Raw genomic sequence first — 20780 nt, 5'->3', positions numbered from 1 at the left:
GGGCGGTACCGCTCGCGCTCGCGCTCGCCCCCGCCCCCGCCGCGCAGGGAGCGCTCGCGGTCGCGCGACCGCGGCAGCCGCCGCGACGACGACTATGGCCGCGAGCGTGAGCGCAGCAGGAGCCCGGCGCCGAGGAGGCGCGACGACTCGCCGAGGAGGTCGCCGCTCCCGCCGCGCGACGACGGCGCCGCGCCGCCGAGGGACTACTGAGCGCGCTTCTAGGCGCACGACGGCGGAGCGCGTATGAAGAGTTGAGCGACGAGGCGTTGAAGGGGCTGCAAGAGTCGGGCGTCGTGATGGTCGTCGGTGCAAGAGTCGCTTTTTCCCTCCCTTCGTCCTCTACTTCCGGCCACGCTTGTCGACCCTCCCATCCGCCGCATTTCAAGCCTGCACCAAGCCTGTCCAAAAAGCAAGAGTCCGCGTCAAAAGCGTGAAGCCTTCTACCCGTGTCCAGCTTGTCGTACCGTCCTTCCCTCCCTCGTCCTTCCAAGCCTCTCATCGCACACAAGACTCAAAAGTCAAGAAAATCGCTTGTCAAGTCGTCCAGCCTGCGTGCAGCGGTAGAGGCGAACCGGTCGAGGCTCGTCGATTCTTGCACACAAGAGAGCGCGCTCGGTCTCAAGCTCTCAAGCTGTCAAGCACTCAAGCAACCCGCAAGCATCCAAGCTCTACCTCCGCCTTGCCCTCATGGCTCACGAAGCTTCGGTAGGTCTGTCCTCCCACTTTCCCGTGCGCGCCTCGTTCGCTCTGCCTGGCGGAGCTCAACCCCTACGCCTCGCTTCGACCCGACCAGCTCGCCCAAGCTCATCGCTCCCGCTCGAGCTCGTCTGAGTTACATGCTCAATGCTCCTACCAGAGCGCGCGAAATCCTGCTTCGCTATCCCCGCTCCCGACGGGACCGCTCGCGGCTCCGTCTCTTGCTTTTTGAAGGACTTGCTCTCCCCGACCCGCGCGGTTCGGACCGTCCAAGGGACACCGCCTCCTTGCTTCTGCTGGCAGTCTTTTCGACGCCGAGTTCTACTGAAGGCCCTGAGTCGGCGCGTCGCCAGCGGCAGGGCCGGGCTCGGGTCGTGGTTCACGCGTTCGTCTCTGTCTCGCGCCGTAGGCGGAGTCTACCGCGCTTGACGCTCCGTGCGATGGGTATGCAGCGGTGCGATCCGTGGGTCGAACGGAGACGAGTAGGGCGGGACAGGAGACTGGTGAGGCGGAGTGGATTGCTGGCCGACCTCGCAGGTCATCGTGTTGCGATCTTCTCTCTCTCGCCCCTTGGTCAATCCGAAGCATTGGTCGCGCAGAGCGCAAGTCACCTGCTCAGCAAGAAAGATGGCGAAAGCAAGGTTGCGAGAGGAATGCAATTCCGCGGCCATGCTTCTCGTGGGAAGTCGTGAGAGGACATTCGCCTCGTCCCTCGCGTCTTTCGCTCCCTCGGCAGGCCCAGTACGCGCTCGAGGCTGTGTGCAAGCCTGTACGGTACCTGCCCTGAGCGCTCGCAGCCTCAGCGGCGGTGCGCTCCTCATCAAACCTCCTCGACCGGCTGCGCTCTCCTGTCGACACTGCATCCTCGCCGCAGAGCGGTTGACCGTCTGTTTGGCGAGCTCCTGAGTGCCCTTGGGAACGCCTGCGTGCTAGGCGTCTGGCGCTACGAGGTCCGAGCGGCGACTCTGTGCGTTCTTTCTCCGCGACTCGCAACTCGCATGCGCCTCGTCGCGCATACGCACGCGAGACGGGTGCGCTGTGCCGATCTCGGGATGCGCTGAGCTCATGCTCGCTTCGTACAGTCGGCACTGCCGCGTCCTGCGTCCGTGCAATTTCGCCAAGGTCTCCCTCAACCTCTTCGTGCGGGAGCATCCCACCATCTGCACCGTGCCGGGCAAAGCTGATGCGTCCAACCCACAGCTTGGCACCGAATCGCCATGCCTTCCGTCTCGCCCGACCCGCCCCTGCGCAAGGCCCGCTCCGTCTTTGATCTCTCCCCGCGCCTCGGCAGCGATTCGTCCTCGAACGACGGCTTCTTCACCTGGCGCCGGTGGTACGGCGCCTCCTCTTCGCCGACGCCCGCCGAGCCAGCGCAACCGCTGCCGCAGACAGCAGAGGACGTCTCGCGGCTCGTGCGCGAAGCGCTGCGGCGGCGACGCGAAGCAGACGAAGACCGCGCCTCGCTCCTGTCGTCCAGGGCGTCAACCGCTTCTTCCTCTTTCTCGCGCCTGACGACGAGCGACCGCGCCACATGGACCGACTCGCCCGCGTCGACGAGCGCGACATGGGAGACGTCGGCGAGCGAGTCGAGCGCCGCGGGTGTCGAGCTGTCGGGCAAGGCGGCGGCGCCGCGGCTGCTGCGCACGTCTGGGTACGACCAGGCCGACCTGGACGCACTGCCGACGCTCGCGTACGAGCCGGCAGCGGCGGCGAGTTGCCCCTCGCCGCGGTTGAGGGCGGCGCAGTCGGTTGCGACGCTCAAAGCGCCGCGCTTGCTGCGACGCGTATCGTCGAGCGCGAGCATCGCGCCCGTACCCGTCGAGTCTCATCGCTCCATGCCGCACGACAATGCCTCCAGCGTCCTGTCGGACCACGACGCCTTTCGAGCCGGTCTTTCCTCAGCCCTCTCGTCTCCTTCCGCCTTCCCGCCCTCGCCAGCATTGTCCTCCTCCACCAGCTCCTTCCGCTCTCGTCTCGCCTCCTCCCTGCGCAAGTCCGCCTCATCCGCGACGCTGCGCAACCCGCTCGGCCTCTCCCTCTTCTCCCCCGCCCCGCCTCTCCCGTCCGATCCGCCACCGCTTCCTCCGCCCCAGCCGCCTAGCGCCTCTGCTGCGGCCGTCCTGCGCGACCTCCTGCTCAAGCACGACGCCGCGGCAGACCCTTCGGCCGAACCGCTCAGCCCGCTGTTTGACCCGCACCTTGCACGTCGGAGGCGCGGGCGCAGCGAGAGCGACGAGGGAGACGCATTCCCTTACTCCGCGGACGAGGAGGAGGAGGAGGGCGAACCGACGCTGCTCTTCCAATCGGAACACGCGCCGTACGAGCCTACGATCGAGCAGGAGTACCGCCTGTACGACTCGGATGCCGAGCGGGAAGACGACGACCCGTTCCGTCCCGGCGCGCCCTCGTCGACGCACGGTAGCCGCGCCCTCCCGCTCGCGTGGATGGCGCCTCCGTCGCCCGACCGCGCGGCGTTCGCGCTCGAGCAGGACGAGAGCCCCCTCGACTCGCCCAGTGCGGCGTTTCCCCCGTTCGACCCCTTCGCGGCGATCCTCCCGCCTCCGCCGCCGCAGCCTGTCTTCGCCTCGCAGCAGCCGCAGCAGCAAGGGAGGGGTGGCGCGCGCCCGAGAGGCGCGAGGGTCATCACGAAGCAGAGGAGCTTTGTCGACCCGCGCACGCGCAAGCTGCGCACGGCGCCGACGGTGTGCGTCACGCCGAGTACGCCCGAGAAGGGCCGGTTTGTCGGGCCTGGCGCGAGCGGAGTCGAGTGGGAGGCGGACGAGTAAAGAGAGAGCGGAGACGAGGGGACAGACGGTACTCGAGTGAGACGCTTTCTTGACGGTGTTGTAGGACTAGACGGCTCACTTCCCGGAGGCTCACACTGTTGTTCAGCCCGATTGCCACTCTGCATAACCGCATTATTGATCCAGATGACGCTCAGAAGCTACAACAGAACCCGGGAGGAGACGAGGAAAGCGATGAGAGGACCGCTCAGCGCATTTCGCGCAGCCTGAGGAGGACAAACAAAACTAGAAGAATCGCGAAGCCGGCGATGAAGGCAAACAAGACGAGCACGTCGCGGTAGTACGCGGACTGCTCGAACCCAAACAGGGTCTGCATGATGATCTCTGCCGAGATCTGCACGCGCGCGCCGGCGAGCTGGTCGACAATCATGAGCCCGGCGCCGACCTCGTTGACGGTGACGGCTTCGAGCGCGTACTTGAGCGGCGCGAGCCACTGGAGCCAGCGGAGGACGGGCGGGATCGACGAGAGGTTGACGAAGAAGCCGGCGAAGGCCATCTCGAACAGGATGACGACGGACGAGATGAGGATGGCCGAGCCGACGTCGTCGATGAGCGCCGCGAGGAGGAACTGCCACGTCGTCATGCAGATGCTGAAGAGGACGAGGATGAGGAGGAACTTGAAGAAGGCCGCGGCGGAAGCGGCGAGGCCGACCATCCAGCTGCGAACCCGTACATCGTCAGTCCTTGGGCTCTTGGAAAGATGAAGAGAAATTGAACGCACTAGACGATGACGCTGAGGAGGATTGTCGGGACAAGTCGCAACGGCACGATGTCGAGGACAACCTCGGTCGCAAGCCATGCCAGAGAATGGTAGTACGCCTGGCCACGCTCGCGGATGAAGAGGCGTTTCGCGCGCGAAAAGTTGGACAGCGCCGAAAGCGACGCAAACGCGACCAAGCAGCCGCTAAAGAAGAGAGCGCCGACGCGCGACTGGAATCCGCCGATCGACTCGTTGACCTGGTAGTACATGCCGCCGACGAACAGGGCGACGAGTGGCAGGACGAGGTTGTGCATGAGCTGGAGGAGCGGGACGAGCCAGTCAGACGCGGCCTTCTCAACCGGGCGAGGGGTCCCGGGACGCACCAGCAACGTCCGGTCCCGAATCAGGTTCCTGCCCTCGCGCAAGAACAGGGCCTCAACCTGGGTCAGCGCCGTGGCCTGCGGCGTTCGGTCGACACCTGCGTGAAGGTTGTCGTTGCGCAGGAGCATCGTCGGGATAGCGGACGAGCGGCGACGCGGTAGCTGCGAATCGCCGGGAAGCTGTTCGAGCGGTGTGACAACGGAAGATTTGCGAGGCGCAATCGAGGGTCGGAGAGGGAGAAAGTCGGGAGGAGGAGACGTTGCGAGGTCGAGGAGGACTGTCGAATTCGATGGCGTCAACTTCAATCACAAACCCGGGAGGACTCAGTCTCTCAGACTCACAGTCTGCCGGGTTCCACCCGTCCGGACACCTCACGCCCTTGCCCTCCCACCACCCGCTGACCTCGGCCGCCTTGCCCCAGTAAAGCTGCCCGCCGCCCTGGCCAAGCACGAGCACGTCGTCGAACTTGTGCCATAACTGCGACGACGGCTGGTGGATGGTCACGATCACAGTCGTCGCCGGACGGGAAGGTGTGGCGACCGTGAGCGCTTTGAGCGAGGTCAGGATGCGCAGTGCAGATGTCGAGTCGAGACCTACGGGAAGCGTGCGAGTCAGTTGGCGCTCGTTGACGAGGAGGAGCAACAGAGAGGCAAATTACCTGACGTCGGTTCATCAAGGATGAGGATCGAAGGGTGCGCGACCAGCTCGAGCGCGATGCTGACCCTCCTTCGCTCACCTCCGCTGATGCCCCTTCGACCCGTCCCTTCAACCGTGCCGATGTAGCTGTCGGCGATGTCGACGAGCCCGAGCTGGGTCATGACCTCGAAGACGCGCTCGCTGTCGGAAGCCGAGGAGATAGTCAGTCTCGCTAAGACCCGCGTGTGAGCGACTCCGACCATGCAAACGGACGCACCGCTTCTTCTCCCTCGAGACCTCGCCGAGCTTCATCTCCGCCGCGAACGCAATTGCCTCTTTGACGGAGCTCGTCTCGGACAGCACATCGTGCTGGTCCACGTACCCAATCCGGATCGCCTCGCGCTCCTTCTCGACGATGGCCATCGGCGCGCCCGCCTCGCCGCCAGCATATTGACTCGCGCCGCGCATGAGCTCAATGGAGCCAGTGCGATAGCCTGTCTTGCGCACGCCGGCGAGCAGGTCGACGAGTGACGTCTTGCCGCTGCCCGACGGGCCGAGCACAGCGCAGAACGACCCGCCTGGGATCGAGGCGCTCAGGGACGAGAGGATCGTGCGGTCTTGCTTCGGCGCGCGAGAGAGGAGAGAGAGCGGCCACGATGAGGGGCATGCCGGGAGAATGTACGAAAGGTTCGAGAAGTGGACGCCGACGGGGCTTGACGGGTGAACGGGCGGGACCTCGTCCTTGCCTTCGTACGAGGCGGCGCTGCCGGCCGCGCCTGCTCCCGCGAGGAGCTCCTCCTTCGCGCGCAGGCGCCGGCGGGCTCTCCGCTGGTTGACGAGTCCGAGCCCGAGGAGGATGAGCAGGGCAACGACGAATCCGCCGAGGACTGCAAGGCCAGCGATGACGCCGCCGCTGAGATCGTTGCCACCGCCATCGGAAGTGGTGCTGCCCGAGAGCGACGAGGCGAGCGAGTTGATCGTCGACGGAAGGACGCACTCGCCCCATTGGCACCCAGATAGGGCGAGCCCACTCGCGCCGAAGAGCGTGCGCAGCGTCTGCTGCTTGAAGGCGCACTCTGTTCCCGTTGCCGCGTCGCACGTGATCGAGAGCGTCGCCGAGAGGTCGTTGATCGTCGTCGTCAGGTCGAGCGGCGCGCCCGGTGCGCCGCAGAACTCGGTGCCGGCAATGCAGGTGCACCGCAGATTCTGGCACGTCCAGTCGACCTGCTCCGTCTGCGCGGCCGAGCTGGTCGAGTTGGACTGGACGCACGAGTCGGCGGCGCAGAAGAATTGTTCGACGATCGTCGTGTTGCCGCTCGAGGGGGCGTACCAGAGTTGCGCGGTCATGGTTCCGTCGGGCCCCTCGGCATTCGTCAACGCCTGCGACGGATCGACCGTCTTCTGGATGGTGAGAGTTGTCGAGCCGCTGAAGACGGACTGCAGCGTCGGGTTGACAACTTGGCACGATGCGAAGCCTTCGGTCCAGGACCATGCGCCGCGGCTGCACACGGGCTCGCCGAGACCATCCGTCAGGGCGGTTCCGCTCGAACTCGAGGTGGACGAGGCGGCTCCATTGCGGTCGGCGAGGGCGGACGAGCAGGCCATGTCGCTCGAGCAAACGTTGCAGTTCGGGCCATCGAAGCCGTCCGAGCACTGGCGCGCGCACCCTGCGCTGGCATTACCCGATAGCACCGTCGAGAAGAGCTGGCGGTCTCGTGTCGGTACGAGCGGATTGTCGCAGGTGGCGACGGTGCAGTCGGACGAGGACGAAAAGCCGGCCGGACACTGGCACGTGCCGTTGCTCAGGGCGGTGCCGTAGTTCGAGCACGCTCCTGCAGACTGCGCGAGTGCCCCCACAGCCCAGAGCGGCAGGACGAGGAGAACGAGCATGTCCGGCGGGGACGGCTTCGGCCAGCTGATGAGAACGGAGGCGGCGAAAGGGGCAGGTCCCTGCGGCCTTTTGGCGCTTCTCGTGGTGCTCAGCCGCTCGAGAGTGCGTCCTCTGGGCTGTGTGCAGTGCTCACTTCCTGCACGATGGCGAGCTGCGAGCGCGAGAGGGGGCGAAGGGCGCGTGGAAGCGATCGAGCGCGCAGGCAGGGGCCGCCCTGAGGCTCCGAGTCCGCGAGTCCGCCGTGTCCCCACCTCGTCTTGCCCCTCTTCTGCGCACTTACTAGCTTCGTACAAGCCGATAGCCATGCTTGCGTCGTCGATCCTCGCTCTCGCGGCCGTCGTCGCCGGTCCCGCCCTCGTCCTCGCTCAGAGCAGCTCCGCGACGGGTACTTCGTCGGCTGCTGTGCCCTCGTCCACGAACGTCGTGCCCGCGTGCGCCCTTCAGTGCATCGGAAGCGCCCTCCCTGGCACTCCCGTACGCTTGTCCCGCTCGCTCCGCATGGTGTGCACAGGTTGACCTCCTCAAGTCTCTTTCCCCACTTCGTTCCGATGCCGCCCCTCCTTCCACGCCTTTCGCATTCAAATTTCCTTCGAACATTCGACCCTTCTCCAGTGCGAAAGCTTTGGCGTCAGCAACCTCACCTGCAGTGCGCTTGCGTCTTCCTCATCCCGCATTCGCTTCAAGCCTTTCAGTCGCCTGACGGCCAATCCCGTCTAACCCCTTGCTTTCCGTTCACAGTCTGCACATCGAGCCAGTTCCAGCTTGCCTACTACACCTGTCAGCAGCAGAGTGCGTCCTCGTCTGTCGTCCGTCTTCAACTTGTCGCCCTGCCTCATCTCGCCTTGTCTCCGTAGCCTGCTCCGAAGCCGACGTCAACCAGGCCCAGGCGTTCGGCGCGCAGCAGTGCAGCGCGAACGGGACGCCGATCAACATCAACGAGACCCCGAGCGGGTTCTGTGCGCCCCTTCTCCCCTCCTCTTTCCGTTCGTCCTCGCCTGCTCACCCTTCTCGAGTCGCGCAGCCTCCGGCGCCATGCCCTCGTCGACCGGCTCGGCCAGCACCAACTCGATGAGCTTGGCCTCGTCTGCTGTCTCCATGACGGGAACCTCCTCGACCGGCGGCGGGGCCGGCCCATCCGCAAGCGGCTCGACGCCGTCTGGAGGCGCGAGCGCCCCTGCGGCGAGCCAGACGCCCGGAAGCGGCGCGACGGGCCTCGGTGCGCTGCTCGGCGGCGCGGTGAGCGTGGCGGCAGCGCTCGTCGGGCTCGCCGTCCTCGCCTAACCCTCTCCGTTATTTCAGCTGAATTGGCTCGTGATTCTCCCGTATTGTCAAACCGTGACAATGTCCACTGTGGTCTTCCGAGACTAAGGCAACATGCATGCGTCAAACGGGGTGCAATGGATAGCTTGAAAAGCGACAGCAAGAAGGACAAGTCCAACACGGAGACAAGCCTGCGTTCGAGCCGGCGGCCGAGGTTTTGGAGCTTGGGCTGGCATGCAGATGAGGAAAGACATGCGCAGAAGGAGGAGCCTGACGGAAGAGAAGCGATGAAGGAGGCCTAGTCACAGCAGCGAGGGAGAGGGGGCCTGCCCGCGGCTAGACGCACTCGAAGCACGTGAAAGAGTGGCAGCAAAAAAGTCACACTCGATCACAAAGTCAGAGCAATTGGACTGGGCATTTGGAGCCGCATGCGCCCGACGTCGTCGAAGAGGCGGACGAGCACCTCTTTCGCCTTGCCTGCACCTCAGAGGGAGATGACCGAGCAACAGCGCACCCCGCTCAGCAAGATCAGCCGCAACAACCTTCCAAACTGGCCCCTCGACGACAGCAAGCAGTACCACTCTGTCGACATCTCGCCCAACGCCGTGCCCGCCGCTCGCGCCGCCTGCAACGCCGGCTCGATGCAGCAGCTCAAGCAGCACGTTCCTCGTGCGCAGAACATCTCGGCCGAAAGCGAGGACGTCGAGTTTGCGATGTGGGAGGTAGAGGAGGGCAAGCCGGGGTCGAGGACGGACGGATCGCCGCCGGGAAATCGCGCGCGGGACGACGTGGGCAGGAGCGGCGGCGCAAGCACGTCTGTGGGCGCAGGCGCGGTGGGGACAGAGGAGGCGTCGGCGGCGGAGGTCAAGGGGGAGGGTGGCCGGGGCGGGGCAAGGGGACTCGTGGCGATCGTTGACGCGGGCAGGGACCGGCGCAGAGTACGCCAGATTTATTTGACTGTATGCAGAGACTGCGCTGACGCGCCAGGAGGCCCACAGGCATCGATGCGCCAGGAGTTCGAAACGTTCCAGGCGGAACTCGAGGCCAAACTTGAGGCCAAGTTCGAGGCCAAGTTCGAGGCCAAGTTCGAGACGCTCAACGCCAATTTTGCGACAAACGCAGCACTCGTCGAGCGGACGGTCGACGTCGTCGAGATCAACGAGGTTGCGTTCCGCACGGCGTCAGGTGCGAACGCTTCCGCGTCATTTCCTCAAAAGCGTGGTCTGACAACTGATGTTTTGCGCAGGCACCTTTAACGTCCTTGAGGCTGAATCAAAGGATCTCGAGCTTGTGCAGCCGAGTTTTGGATGTGCGTTTCCTCGGATTCAGCTCAAAATCCGGCTGTCTGTGCGAAAACAAGAGCTAATGCTTGCTTTGACAGACTGTCGCTTTGCCCTCGGGCTTGTCGGCACCTACATCGAGGTGGACAAGGACTTCCTCGCGCAAATCGACCAGGGCCGCGAGGACAAGGCGGAGGCCGCAAGCGTGTTCAGCGAGTGGCTCTCGACTCCCGCGCTGCGGAACAACTGCACAACCTTCCTCTTCCTCGCCCAGAAGGACCCAGCACGAGTCAGCGCCGCAACATCAACTCGCACCCGGTCCCAACTTTCCACACGTTCTGGGCGCTCTTCGCGCGCGACTACGCCAACGCGGGACTCAAGCAGAAGGACGCAGTCGAGCTCTACAAGCGTCTCATGACGGTCAAGATCAGGGGCGCCGGCAATCGTGTGGACTGGGCCGTGCCGCCGTGCGAGCTCGCCGACCAGGAGTAGAGCCGAGATAGATGTGCCATTAATTCCCGTTCTTGCCGTCTCTTCAGCTCTCACTGCAGTTTTGAGACACGCGAGAGAACAGACACAAACTTGCAGATGGTTACCCAAGAAATGAAAGGGCGGAAACACGACGCGAAACACAACGGAGTAAAGAAAGAGAGGGATGCGGTCGACGGCGGCGACGAAGCGCGTGAGGGGTTCTAAAAGTCGCCCAGCAAGTCGGCAAAGGCGTCCTTCTTCTGCTCCTGCTGCTGCTGCTGCTGCTTGGGCGGCACAGGCGGCAGCGGCGGGCTCTGCCCCTGCCCCTGCCTCGCGCCCGCGCTGAGCGACGATGGGCTCCCGAGGTGGATCGACCCGAGCGCGCCTGCGCCGCCGCCGAACGGCGAAGAGGTTCGCTGCGGCTGCAGCTGCGCCTGGGCGGCGCCGTTGTGGTATGCGCCCGGGTTGGCGAAGAACGAGCCCTGCTGCGCGGGGGGCGCGGATGGACGCGCGGCGGCGGAGGTGCCGTTGCTGTACGAGGGAGGAGCGGGTGTGGTTGCGGGAGAGGGGGCAGAGAAGGCCGAGTTGAGGTCGAAGAGCGAGCCTGCTCCGCTTGATGCTGGTGCGGCGGAGGACGACCCGAGCGACAGGCTCGCGAGGTCGTCGAGCGGGTTCGACGAGCCCGCGGGTCGTGCGGACGAGGTGGAAGAGGAAGTCGCCTGCGGCTGCTGCGGGTTGGGCGACGGCGCGGCGAAAGCGTCGTCGTCGTCAAAGTCGATGAGCGAGACCTGCTTGGCTTGCGAGCGTGCTTTTGCGCCCGCCTGGCCGGACGCGAGTCTGGTGCGCGCAGAAGGGTCAGGTGTGTGGCGATGCGAAGCGAGAAAGACAGGCGGACGCACGCAGGATCAACATCGACAGTCGCGGTCCGGTCGCCAGCCTTGAACGCTTCGTAGCGGTTCAAGATGCCGTTGAGCGTGTCGTTGAGAAGGAGAAGGCGGTCTGCATCAGCGGCTCAGAGAGTCAGTATCGGAATAACAGAGTTGCAAAACGGGACGCACCCATCAGGTCGGGACTGCTCTCGGACGCCTCGCCGATCCATTTCTGGATCTTGGGCTGCACATGCCGGCACTTTTGCGCAATTTGCTGCACGCCGGTCCTCGCCACGCGTCAGTACATTGAGCTATGCCAGATGGAGCGCAGACGGAGAACGCACGTCGTAGGCATCACCCTCGACGAACCGCTCGCGCGGGTTGGCGTTGTTGAGCATCTCGTTGAGGAGCAAGACGCGCTGCTGCACCCGGTCGAGCTCCTTGCCGACCTGCTCCTCGTAGTTGGGCTTCTTGTCGGGCTCCTGCGGGTGAAGCGCTTGTCAGCGAGGAGGCAAGGCTGTGCGGAGAGGAGCGAGGCGAGACGCACTGCGCCCGACATGATCTTCATGAGCTCCTGTGCTGCAGCGAGGTCCTTGGGCGTGCCTCGTCGGATGAGCTCTTGCAGTTTCTGTGAGAAGTGCGGCAAGCATCAGCATCAGCTCGATCTGCTTGTAGAGCGCGTGGAGCCAAGTCGCTAGCAGGACTCACCGCCGCCTGCGCGTCCCGGTCCTCCTCCTCGAGCTCGTCCGGCGTTTGAAGCGACTGTGTGAGCGTTGTGGGTCAGTGACAGCTCAAAGGGGAAGCGCGGGAGCGACGCACCTCGGACGGGTTGAGCACCTGGGCAGCTAGGCGGTCGACATCGGGGAAGCGGTAGCCTGCAGAACATAGCCTCACATGTCAGCACCAGATGCTGACTCATTCCTGTAAGCCGAGTGAGCGCACCCTTGTAGCTGAGGAGGCGGTGCATGTCGCGAATGTGCACGAGGTCCTCCTTGCGCTTGCTCGTGACGCAGATGGTCGAGCGCCATTCGTGCACGAGCTCGAGGATCTTCTTCATGGGCGGCGGGGGGAAGGTCGGCGGGCGCTCGGGGAAGCGGCGCACGAGCTCGTTGAGGAACTCTTTGGTGCTGATCTGGAGGTGGAATGCATATCCGCAGTTCTTGACGAGGATGTCGAGCAGCTGCGTGCGGATGGTCGGCGTCAGTGTGTTCTACTCGAGGAGCGCAGAGAGGGCTGCGCACGTGGAGGGCGAGCATGGCGACATGCGTGTTGCGGTGGTTGACGAGGCGCACCACCTCGACGGCCGCCTCCCGAGGCCTGCCCCGTAGCGCGCCCAAAGGTCAGTCGTGGCTCGTGAGCAGCTGTTCGGTGCTGGCAACACGCACAGGTTTGCCTTTTTCGAGTTGATGAGGTCGGCAATCTCCAGGTCGAGCGAGAGGTTTGGCTCGTGCAGCGAAGGGTCGCACGCGCGCTCTGCTTGGGCGGAGACGGTCAGTGTGCGCTCATAGAGCCCTTGCGCGCGCTCTGCGGCTCTGTCTGCGCATGCAGCGCGGTTCGGGCGGCGAGCGGGGAGACGCACCGATGTAGGCGCGCAGCGTCTCGGCGGCGGTCGCAGGCTGGCCGAACGCGCTCGACGAAGCCCACGCGCTGCCTGCTGTGGCCCGGTGGTGCGAGCTCATCCTTGCTCGCTGGATGCCGCGACGACGACGAGCGAGACCCGCTCCGACGGGCGCGGCGGGGGCGTGTCTAGCCGAGTCGACTCTCGCGCAGTGTGGTGCTCAAGCGCACTATCGACAATCCTGAGAGCTTCATATTGCTCGAAAGACATTCCCGCAGCGAAAAGATCCGAGTCGAGACACCCGTAACCTCGACCAGCAGAGTCGACGAAACCCGACTCGTCTCGGTCTCGCGCTCATCGACAATGTCCGCCTATCCCCGCGCACGTCGCATTCCTAGTGCTTCAGCGATGCGATACACTCTCCTACGCTATGATGACCCGCCGCCACATCCCACCGCAGACGCACCTCCCCTCCCACTCGTCCTCGAACCGCTTCCACCGCCCGACCTCTGCGCCCGCAAGCAGCGCCTGCGCTGCGGCGTTGAGCGCGCGCGTCCGCCGTCCGCAGCGGAGGCATTGCCGCTCGCTCGTCGGAGTGGGGGCAACACCAGACAGGCGCGCCCGGCGGACGATATCCCACTCGTCCGCAGGGGCGGGGGACCGCGGCGGTGTCGGCAGGGCGTTTGACGCGTCCTGCTTTTGCGACGCGGCGCGAGCGGCGTAGTCCGGGAATGCGCTGGCGAGGATCGAGCGGATCGCGGTTGCTTGTGCCTCGAGCGAGGGCGGGATCGAGAGGGTAGCGAGAAGCGGAGGCGAGAGTGACGCGACGGCGGGACCTGCGCATCGAGGGTTCAGCTCGCGGGAAGCTTGAGATTCGTCGAAAACGCGCGAGCTCACCACCGTCGAGCTCGCTATTGATCTTGCCAATGACCTTTCCCCATTCTGCGGGTCCCCTCCCGCCGAGGGCGCCCTGCACCGCGTCCTCGACGACACTCTTCGCAAGGTCGAGCGCCTCCGAGAGCGCGCTGTCGGGCCCAGAGAGATACGAGGCGAGGTGCAGGAGGTGCGACGTCGTGACCGAAAGGAGCGTGCGGAAGAAAGGGTGCAGGAGGAGCAGGAGCGCGGGTACCGGCAAAGGGAGCGACGCGGCGTGATTTGGGCGACGAGGCGAAGCAGGACGAGACGAGGTCGTCGAGGAAGTGGGTGCAGAACCAGACGCAGTGCCCGACGAGCGGCCAGGTGGCGTCTGCGTCGCGCGGGCGCACGCTATAATCAGCGAAACCGACGCGAGCGGACTGGCAGACAAGCTAGGGCACAAAACGCACCACAGTCGGGCTTCCACCCTCCTGCCTTTCCCCTCTCCTGCCGATCCGCCTTCCTCAACGCCCGCGCATAGGCCACCAGCTCGAGCATCTTCTCTGCTGTCTCGCCCCGCTTGGCCAGACCGGGCATGCCGCTGCTCGACGAAGTGTGTGAGCGCGAAGAGGAAATCCAAAGGGAGCGAAGTACGCACCGAAAGAGCGCAGCGGTCACACCCAGCAGCTCCAGTCCCATGGCCGTGCCGTCGAGCATCGCCTCGGCGGGAATCATCGCCCGAAGGATCTCGTGCGTGCGCTGGACGACAGCGAGTGTGGTGCCTGCGTTGCGCGGTCGAGTTCATCAGCTTTGAACCCTCAGGCGACATGAGCCGAACAGCGATGCATCCGCTACGCACCTGCATCGCTCATTCCGCGTACACGCCAGACCAAGTCGTTGACATCTCCCTGCCGTGCAAGTCCGATGGCGAAGCGGGTAGCGAGACGGCCACTGAGCTCATTCGGGCGGCCGGGAGGGGAGGCGGCGATAATGAGGGACGGAGGCGGTTGCTGCGTGGATGGCGAGGGGGAGAAGGGCGAGCCGCAGAGGAGCGCTCAGTTCGGAGAGACACAGAGCGAGTACAGTACTGATAGGGGCAGAGGTGAGTGACGGCGAAGACAGGTCGTGTGCGAGAGACGCACGAGGAGAACCAGGTAGCAGGAATGTCGTCTCTTGGTCCATTTCGCCCGCCTCGTTCTTATCCAGCGGTTCGAGTTCGAGTTCAACTCTGCACAGCAAAGCCGCGTCAGTGCCCGATGACTGGACGAGCGGCGACCGAACTCACGAGCTCAGCCGGTGCACCCTCGTCTTCCACGGCACCTGTCCCACTTGACCCAGTCCCTCCGAGCTCGGCTCTGCCACAACCCCCATCACGCTCGACCACTCTCCTCCGCCCCGTCGGATCTCGACCGCACACAGCACGCCACTCGCATCCGCACTCGCAGCGTGTCGCGCAGCCCACGCGCTCTCGCCCTCTACGGCGTTGGGCGCGTCAAACTTGCGCCCCTCGAGCGCCGAGAAGGCGTCGCTGAGCGTGTAGGTCTCTTCCTTCGACAGCGCATAAGACGAGAGCGTGCTGCGCCAGGTCGGCGCGGCGTCCGGCTGGGCCCGATGCGGATGCGCGACGACGGCGAAGGGACACAGGTCGACAGCGGGCTCAGATCCATCCGAGGCGAGCGAGAGAGATTGCGACGTGAATTGGAGTGGATGCGGAAGCGAGACGTCGCCGGGGGGTGTGCTGGGAGCAGCGGGTCGGATGGCGCACGGGCGCCATCCTCGTGTGCGGAGGCTGGCGTCGGGTCGATGTACAAGGGTGGTTGCGGGCGGTTCGTAAGGCCTGTACGACGTTCGATTCACATAACGTCCGCCGTCCGCACTCAAGTCGTGCAGGCTAGCGAGTCGAAACAGGAACGAGCGACGCACGCGGCCCCTCCATCGCAACCATCTCGACCCTGACCTCCGGCAGCTCGACCCTCCACCTGTCCCTCGCGCTCACGTCTCGGTTCGCACCCTCGCGAGCTTCGCGCGCCTCAACGCTCGCCCACGCCGCGAGCTCGGCACGCTCTTCCTCCGCGTCGGCGGAGGCGGACGAGTCCTTGTTCTCGTCCGCGGGAGCCGCAGTAGCAGCCTTGTCGGCCGTGGAGGAGGCCGAGGGCCCACCCCCGAACGCCTCGTCGAGCGCGGTAAAGTCGGCAAGCATGCCCAGCTCGTCGTCAAAGCTAGGCACGGCGAGCGGCTCCTCCTGCGCATGCGCCGCTCCCTCCTTCTTCTCCTGCGTCCCGGCCTCCTGCTCCGTCTTCTTCTGCTCCAGCCCCACGCGACTCTCGCGCCTGCTTCCTACCGCGGCGCCGTTGAGCCTCACTCCTCGCTCGACGCGCACGCGGCTCGCGACGACGAGCACCGTCTCGCCGAGCTCGGCCGTCCCGCGGCTGCGGCACGCGCCGATCGCGGCCTGCACGACGCGGCGGCGCCAGCCGCGCACCTCGCCGCTGGCGAGGGGCGCAGCGGCCGTGCCGAGCGCGGAGGCTGCCGCGTCGGCGAGGCGCAGCTCGTCTTGCAGGGCGGTCTTGCCGCCGACGAGAGGGGTCGCTGCGGCTGCGGTCGAGGAGGACGAGGTGCCGGAGGGATCGAGCGGCGGCAGGAGAGACGAGACGAGCGCGTCGATCGTCGCTTGCGGAGTTGGCGTGTCGACGGCGCCCGAAGTGACATTCACCGTTGGCACTGCGGCCGCTCATTCGAGGGGGGCAGAAGCAGATAAGGAGCCATTCGCAAGTGGCGCCGAGAGAAGGGCGGATGCGGAGAGGGGAAGAGGTGTTGGCGGAGTAGGGATGGCGGTGAGCGAGAGATCGGCCTTGGACGTGGCAGACTGTCGGGCGAGCTCGGAGCCAGCGACGAGGGAGAGGGTCGAAGAAGGAGGCAGATGATGGCGGGAAGGGCAGCAGGCGTCGACAACGACGAGGGCGCCGTTGACGCGTTGGGCATGTGAATGAAGAGGATCTGGAGAATCAAGCCAGGTCAGTCGCTCGAAATTCACGAGCTCAGTGCAGCAGAGTCGCCTCGCACCTCTTCGCTCGACAGAACGGCGACAAAGGCGGTTCCGTTGACCGGGGCCGACCTGAGCGGCGCGCAGAACAGCGGCTTCTTGGCCTCTTCCCGCGCTGCATCCGGAAACGCCGGGCTTGGGTACCACTGTGGATAGACGTCTTTTTGCATCAGCAGCGATGCGACATGAGAGCCGAGTCGACCTGCAGATGCGGAGAAAGCGCCTACGCACCCTCCTCGGCTCTCCGATCCACCGCAAGCTCATGACCTTCTACCCCACCGCGTCTGCGGCTCTACTCGAGCCGGCAACGCTCGATCGCGCGCCGCCGAAGCGACCGACGCTCTCCTGCAGGACGCAGGCCCAGTCGTCGACGCAGCTCGAGCGCTGCTCAAACACGGTGACGAGGTCGTCTGCCCCGCCGCCGCCGCCGCCGCATGCGCCTCGAGCCGTCACGACGGCGACGAGCTGTGAAGCGTCGGGCGAGAAGGACAGGAGCGAGATGCGCGCGGCAGCGGAGGGGGACGAGGCGGGGAGAAAGACGTCAAGGCGGGTCGAGGTGCGCGGGCTGGCGGCGCCCGTCCCGGCGAGGTGGGTGAGCTGGATCGCGAGCGTCGGCGTCGCGCTCGTGGCTGGGAAGGGCTCGTGGTCTGCTCAGAGCGGGGCACGGGCGGGTTGAGGAGCCGGAGGGAGCGGGACGGCGAGGAGGTTGGTGTGAGCAGACCATACGGGCGGGCTGCGGGTTGCGCGGGTCAGTGGATGCACTCTGATAGCTTCTAGCGAGGTGTGCACGCACGCCTGTGCGGCTGCAGTGCCGTGAGCGAGCGCGTGGACGAGCGAGTCGAGCGACGGAGGTGGGGAGACGGCAGCGCGCACTGGGCCCGTCGAACGCTTCGAGTGCGGCTGGTCTGGTGCGAGTGCACTCGGGCCCCGCTTCGAGGCCATCCCACGGGCCTCGGAGAGCAGAGTGCGCGAGATTGTCGACGGCAAGAGCTGCGTCTCGTCGGCTCGTTGGACCCGGCCGACATTGCCGCACTCCGTCTGAAGCATAGCAGGCACTGCCGTAGCCTACTTCTGACTTGGATTGTGCCCCTGCACGCGCCCAGCGCTCGTCCCACTCGAGCTGTCGCCTCATTGCCGTCCTCATCAGCTCTCTTCCGTCTCGCTCCCGTCTGACCTGTCCGCTGGCCTAGGTGCTCGTGCCGTATGCTCCGCTGTGCCATATCGTCTGCGCTTCGCTCTTGACGGTCTGTGGACTCTTGCGACGGGCTCGGATTCGTCCCATTCTCACGCTTCTAGCTCTTTTGGTTTCATTCCTGCCAACCTGCGCGCTCCCGAGCTGTCGTGAGCTATGCGTGCTCCGCCAAAAGATTTGCGACGCGATACCGGACACCGGAACAGGCTTTGGGCCGCCGCGCAAGGGGGCAGGCAGACAGATACCTTCCTTGGTCGACTTCGATGCGTCCAAACAACCTGCCAAGCCTCTCGTCGAGCTCAAGCTCGAGGTACGCTACACTTTTCAGCCTTTTCATCGGAGCATCATGCTCATCCAACGCCTAGCAGACATCTGGCCACATGGGCCGCGATCAGACGTTCACAGCAGGCAGTAGGGCAAGGCGTCCTGGCGTCAGTCTGCCACATTCGGTCCACTTCCGGGCGGTCATCTGAATAAGCCTGCGGAGGAGTTTCGCAAGGTAGGGCGCGGCTCGGCGAGGCGGCTCGCGAGTCGGAGTCGATGTTGTCCTCCAGACTACGAGGGAGAAGAGCGAGGGGCGGGTCGCACAGTGGCACGCAGGACTCGCGCCGCAATGCAGCTCATCACAAGGTCTCCTTAGCCCGTGTAGCTCTCGTACACTCGCTCCGGCTGCAGCTCGACGCAGGTGCACGGCCCTCGTTGTCGTCGTCGTCACCGCGGGACTTCCGGTAAGAGCTCCTCTTCTCTCTCCCCTCGTTCGAGGCTGACGCCTGATTGGTGAACACAGGATACACTGCAGCTGCCGAGCTCGCTGCACGGCCCAAGCCCTCGCTTCAGCTCGTCCACCTCGCTCTTCTCCCGCTCGGCTCCCCCACCTCGCGAATGTTTGCCTTCTCCCGCCCTCCGCCGCCCAGCCACAGCAGCACGCGCAAGGCCAGGTTCTTTGTGTCGAGCGCCGGCGAGCTCTTCACGTCGACCGCGCAGCCGGGCGCCCGCCGTGCGCCCCGCCAAGCCCGGCGTCGAGACTTTCACGCGCAAGTTCGTCAACCCGGCGCAGCCTCAGGCGTCTGCCGGTCACAAGCAGGCAAAGGTGCGTTGCGCTCTGTGCATCAGACGAGTGGAGCCGAGCGGTCTGACCTGGCTGGACGGCGTGCAGACGTACCTCCCGACCCCTTCCCCTGCCGGGTCGAACCGCGCTCTCAGCCCGATCGAGGTCAACGGCGGCGAGAACGTCGACGGCGTGCCCATCGTCGTGGAGGAAGACGACGTCGTCAGGCCGCAGGAGAAGAAGCGCAAGGCCGAGGCCGAGGTACGGTTCTTTGGCGCCATCCTGTCGCCGGCGAGGCTGACGTCGCTTGTTCCGCTGCAGTCCGACTCAGACAGCCTCTCGACGGCCGACAGCGTCCTGGCCTCCGCCGCGACGGCATCCGCAAGCGTGCGTGATTGCCTCAGTGCTTCGGGGCCATCGACTAACGAGTGATTCATCCTGCGGCAGCGCCGCGTCGTCCTGTTCAACCGCTGGACGTCGCTCGCGTCTGGCGTAAGTTCTTCGACCGCACGCGCGCTCTCTTGCTCGGCCGCTCGGGGTTTTCAACCCAGGTGCACCGGCGCTCGGCGGACCGCCTTGTCGCTGCGTGCAGTCAGCGGCTCGCGCGCGACGCGCCGTGCGACTACCGCGTCAGGGCAGACAAGATTGACGGGCTTTGGGTGCTCGACTGGGAGGCGTGCGTGTGGGAGCACAGTCACGCCGTCTAGCCGGGCGAGCCGGAGGACGAGGACGCGGACGCGGACGAGGAGGAGGATGCGGAGGCGGCACAGAAGTCGGCGTCGCCGCAGAAGAAGCGTCGCATCGGGCCGAGGGTGCGGATTCACGAGACGAAGGACGTCTCTACCGACGACGAGCTGTTCGAGCGAAGCACCTCTTCCGCACCCGTGGTGAGCCTCCTTCCCCTTTCCGGGCCGTCTAATGGTCGGTTCTGACTGATTACCTCCTCTTGGTTCTTCGCAGCACGTGCCGGGTCTGCCGAAGGCATCTGATACCTTCGCGTCGGTCACCGATGCCTACTCTGCCTACGTGAAGGCGATCGTTCCGGTCTAGGCATCGGCCTATACAGGCAAGAATCTTCGGCCGAAACGGCATTCCTCTGCAACGGATACATCACTACTCGCGACATGATCGGCAGCGGCTGCGCGTACAAGATCGCGCTCGAGGTCGACGCGAAGACCGGCCAGTGGAAGCGCGATGCGACCTTGTCGGTCCTCAAGCATTCGCATGGGCCCGCCATCAAGATCCTTCGAGACCCGAAGTGGCGGCCGACAGTACGGAATGCGGACGCGCGCAAGGCTTTGGGAATGCCGCCGTTTTCGTCGGGCCAGCAGCCAAAAACGAAGCAGGCGGTGCGTTGACCTTCGGCTCTGTGTATGCCTCTCGTCTGTAGCTGACCATACTGCAAGCATACATCGTAGGCGTCGAAGAAACATGCGACGAGCCGCAAGACGCCTCGCCCCGCCGAGCCATCGACCTCGTCATCTCGCGCACCTGCCGCGACGACCGCTGCACCTCCGCAAACTTGTGAGCCCGCCCGCGAGCCCGTCACGCCGACCCTGGGCCTGCCGACTAACAAGTTGCGCCTGCACGCTGCGCCTCCAGCGCCGAGCCCTGCGCCGACGAAACCGTCGGCCTCTATCTTTGCGAAGGCGCCGCCCGCTTCGTCGCCGCCGTCGCCTATCCTCCCGTTCCTCACCGCCCTCCACCCGTCTCTCACACCTCTCGCGCCGGAACTCTCGGCCGCGGGCTTCTCGACGCCCGAGGCGCTCGCGTTGCTCCTCCTCCTCGAGCCCGCCATTCTCGACATGACGCTCGAGGCAATCTGGATAAGGCCCGCCTCGAAGAAGCCGCAGACGCACGGATCCCGCACAGTGTCGGTCATTCAGGCCAAGCTGCTCGCGCGTCTGCACAGGGACGCGGGCGAGGAGATGCGGCCGGCCGGGTTGTAGCGCAAGGGGTCGTCCCTCCTGTGCTATCTCTGTTTGCTCGCCCTCAATGTCGCGTTGCGCAACGCCTGCGGCCGAGAGACGCAGAGCGAGAGCGGGAGGAGGAGGGGGAAGGAGAGCGAGATGAGCGATCTCGCGAGAGGCAGGAAG

The 20780-nt window shown here is 65.4% G+C and overlaps 9 protein-coding genes across 9 annotated transcripts; 5 read left to right on the top strand and 4 right to left on the bottom strand.

Annotated features, from left to right (window-relative positions):
- Positions 1-1761: 1761 nt before the first annotated feature.
- Positions 1762-3482, top strand: JCM10292_007107 (uncharacterized protein; the record flags this gene model as incomplete). The annotated part of the gene is made up of 2 exons (XM_076651295.1): positions 1762-1798; positions 1897-3482. The coding sequence occupies 2 exons, from the start codon at positions 1762-1764 to the stop codon at positions 3480-3482; spliced, it is 1623 nt and encodes a 540-aa protein (XP_076503213.1).
- Positions 3483-3687: 205 nt separating this feature from the next.
- On the bottom strand, positions 3688-7107 carry JCM10292_007106 (uncharacterized protein; the record flags this gene model as incomplete). Its single annotated transcript, XM_076651294.1, has 6 exons — positions 3688-4159; positions 4222-4517; positions 4584-4858; positions 4923-5174; positions 5240-5418; positions 5495-7107. 6 exons carry the CDS (start codon positions 7105-7107, stop codon positions 3688-3690), a joined length of 3087 nt encoding a protein of 1028 aa, XP_076503212.1.
- Positions 7108-7411: 304 nt separating this feature from the next.
- Positions 7412-8389, top strand: JCM10292_007105 (CFEM domain-containing protein; the record flags this gene model as incomplete). The annotated part of the gene is made up of 5 exons (XM_076651293.1): positions 7412-7582; positions 7721-7754; positions 7847-7897; positions 7963-8064; positions 8130-8389. 5 exons carry the CDS (start codon positions 7412-7414, stop codon positions 8387-8389), a joined length of 618 nt encoding a protein of 205 aa, XP_076503211.1.
- A 473-nt stretch (positions 8390-8862) lies between these two features.
- On the top strand, positions 8863-10140 carry JCM10292_007104 (uncharacterized protein; the record flags this gene model as incomplete). The annotated part of the gene is made up of 5 exons (XM_076651292.1): positions 8863-9306; positions 9367-9553; positions 9615-9677; positions 9750-9864; positions 9933-10140. 5 exons carry the CDS (start codon positions 8863-8865, stop codon positions 10138-10140), a joined length of 1017 nt encoding a protein of 338 aa, XP_076503210.1.
- Positions 10141-10340: 200 nt separating this feature from the next.
- On the bottom strand, positions 10341-12667 carry JCM10292_007103 (uncharacterized protein; the record flags this gene model as incomplete). The annotated part of the gene is made up of 11 exons (XM_076651291.1): positions 10341-10956; positions 11019-11118; positions 11178-11262; positions 11333-11470; positions 11536-11616; positions 11697-11750; positions 11808-11863; positions 11931-12168; positions 12230-12305; positions 12374-12461; positions 12568-12667. 11 exons carry the CDS (start codon positions 12665-12667, stop codon positions 10341-10343), a joined length of 1632 nt encoding a protein of 543 aa, XP_076503209.1.
- A 302-nt stretch (positions 12668-12969) lies between these two features.
- Positions 12970-16708, bottom strand: JCM10292_007102 (uncharacterized protein; the record flags this gene model as incomplete). Its single annotated transcript, XM_076651290.1, has 12 exons — positions 12970-13382; positions 13444-13812; positions 13872-14002; positions 14060-14183; positions 14474-14488; positions 14544-14629; positions 14687-15139; positions 15211-15238; positions 15325-16122; positions 16260-16398; positions 16465-16590; positions 16676-16708. 12 exons carry the CDS (start codon positions 16706-16708, stop codon positions 12970-12972), a joined length of 2715 nt encoding a protein of 904 aa, XP_076503208.1.
- Positions 16709-17095: 387 nt separating this feature from the next.
- JCM10292_007101 (uncharacterized protein) lies at positions 17096-17386 on the bottom strand (the record flags this gene model as incomplete). Its single annotated transcript, XM_076651289.1, has 2 exons — positions 17096-17177; positions 17238-17386. 2 exons carry the CDS (start codon positions 17384-17386, stop codon positions 17096-17098), a joined length of 231 nt encoding a protein of 76 aa, XP_076503207.1.
- A 1132-nt stretch (positions 17387-18518) lies between these two features.
- On the top strand, positions 18519-19734 carry JCM10292_007100 (uncharacterized protein; the record flags this gene model as incomplete). The annotated part of the gene is made up of 7 exons (XM_076651288.1): positions 18519-18574; positions 18621-18726; positions 18793-18945; positions 19006-19071; positions 19132-19176; positions 19392-19571; positions 19645-19734. 7 exons carry the CDS (start codon positions 18519-18521, stop codon positions 19732-19734), a joined length of 696 nt encoding a protein of 231 aa, XP_076503206.1.
- Positions 19735-19808: 74 nt separating this feature from the next.
- On the top strand, positions 19809-20633 carry JCM10292_007099 (uncharacterized protein; the record flags this gene model as incomplete). The annotated part of the gene is made up of 2 exons (XM_076651287.1): positions 19809-20033; positions 20103-20633. The coding sequence occupies 2 exons, from the start codon at positions 19809-19811 to the stop codon at positions 20631-20633; spliced, it is 756 nt and encodes a 251-aa protein (XP_076503205.1).
- Positions 20634-20780: the final 147 nt, after the last annotated feature.

Source organism: Rhodotorula paludigena (assembly GCF_050403205.1).
Source record: "Rhodotorula paludigena JCM10292 DNA, Rt_paludigena_JCM10292v1_ctg48, whole genome shotgun sequence".
NCBI classification, from domain to species: Eukaryota; Fungi; Basidiomycota; class Microbotryomycetes; order Sporidiobolales; family Sporidiobolaceae; genus Rhodotorula; species Rhodotorula paludigena.
The sequence above is the reverse complement of the archived record's forward strand: the minus strand, read 5'-3'. Positions and strand labels throughout refer to the sequence as shown.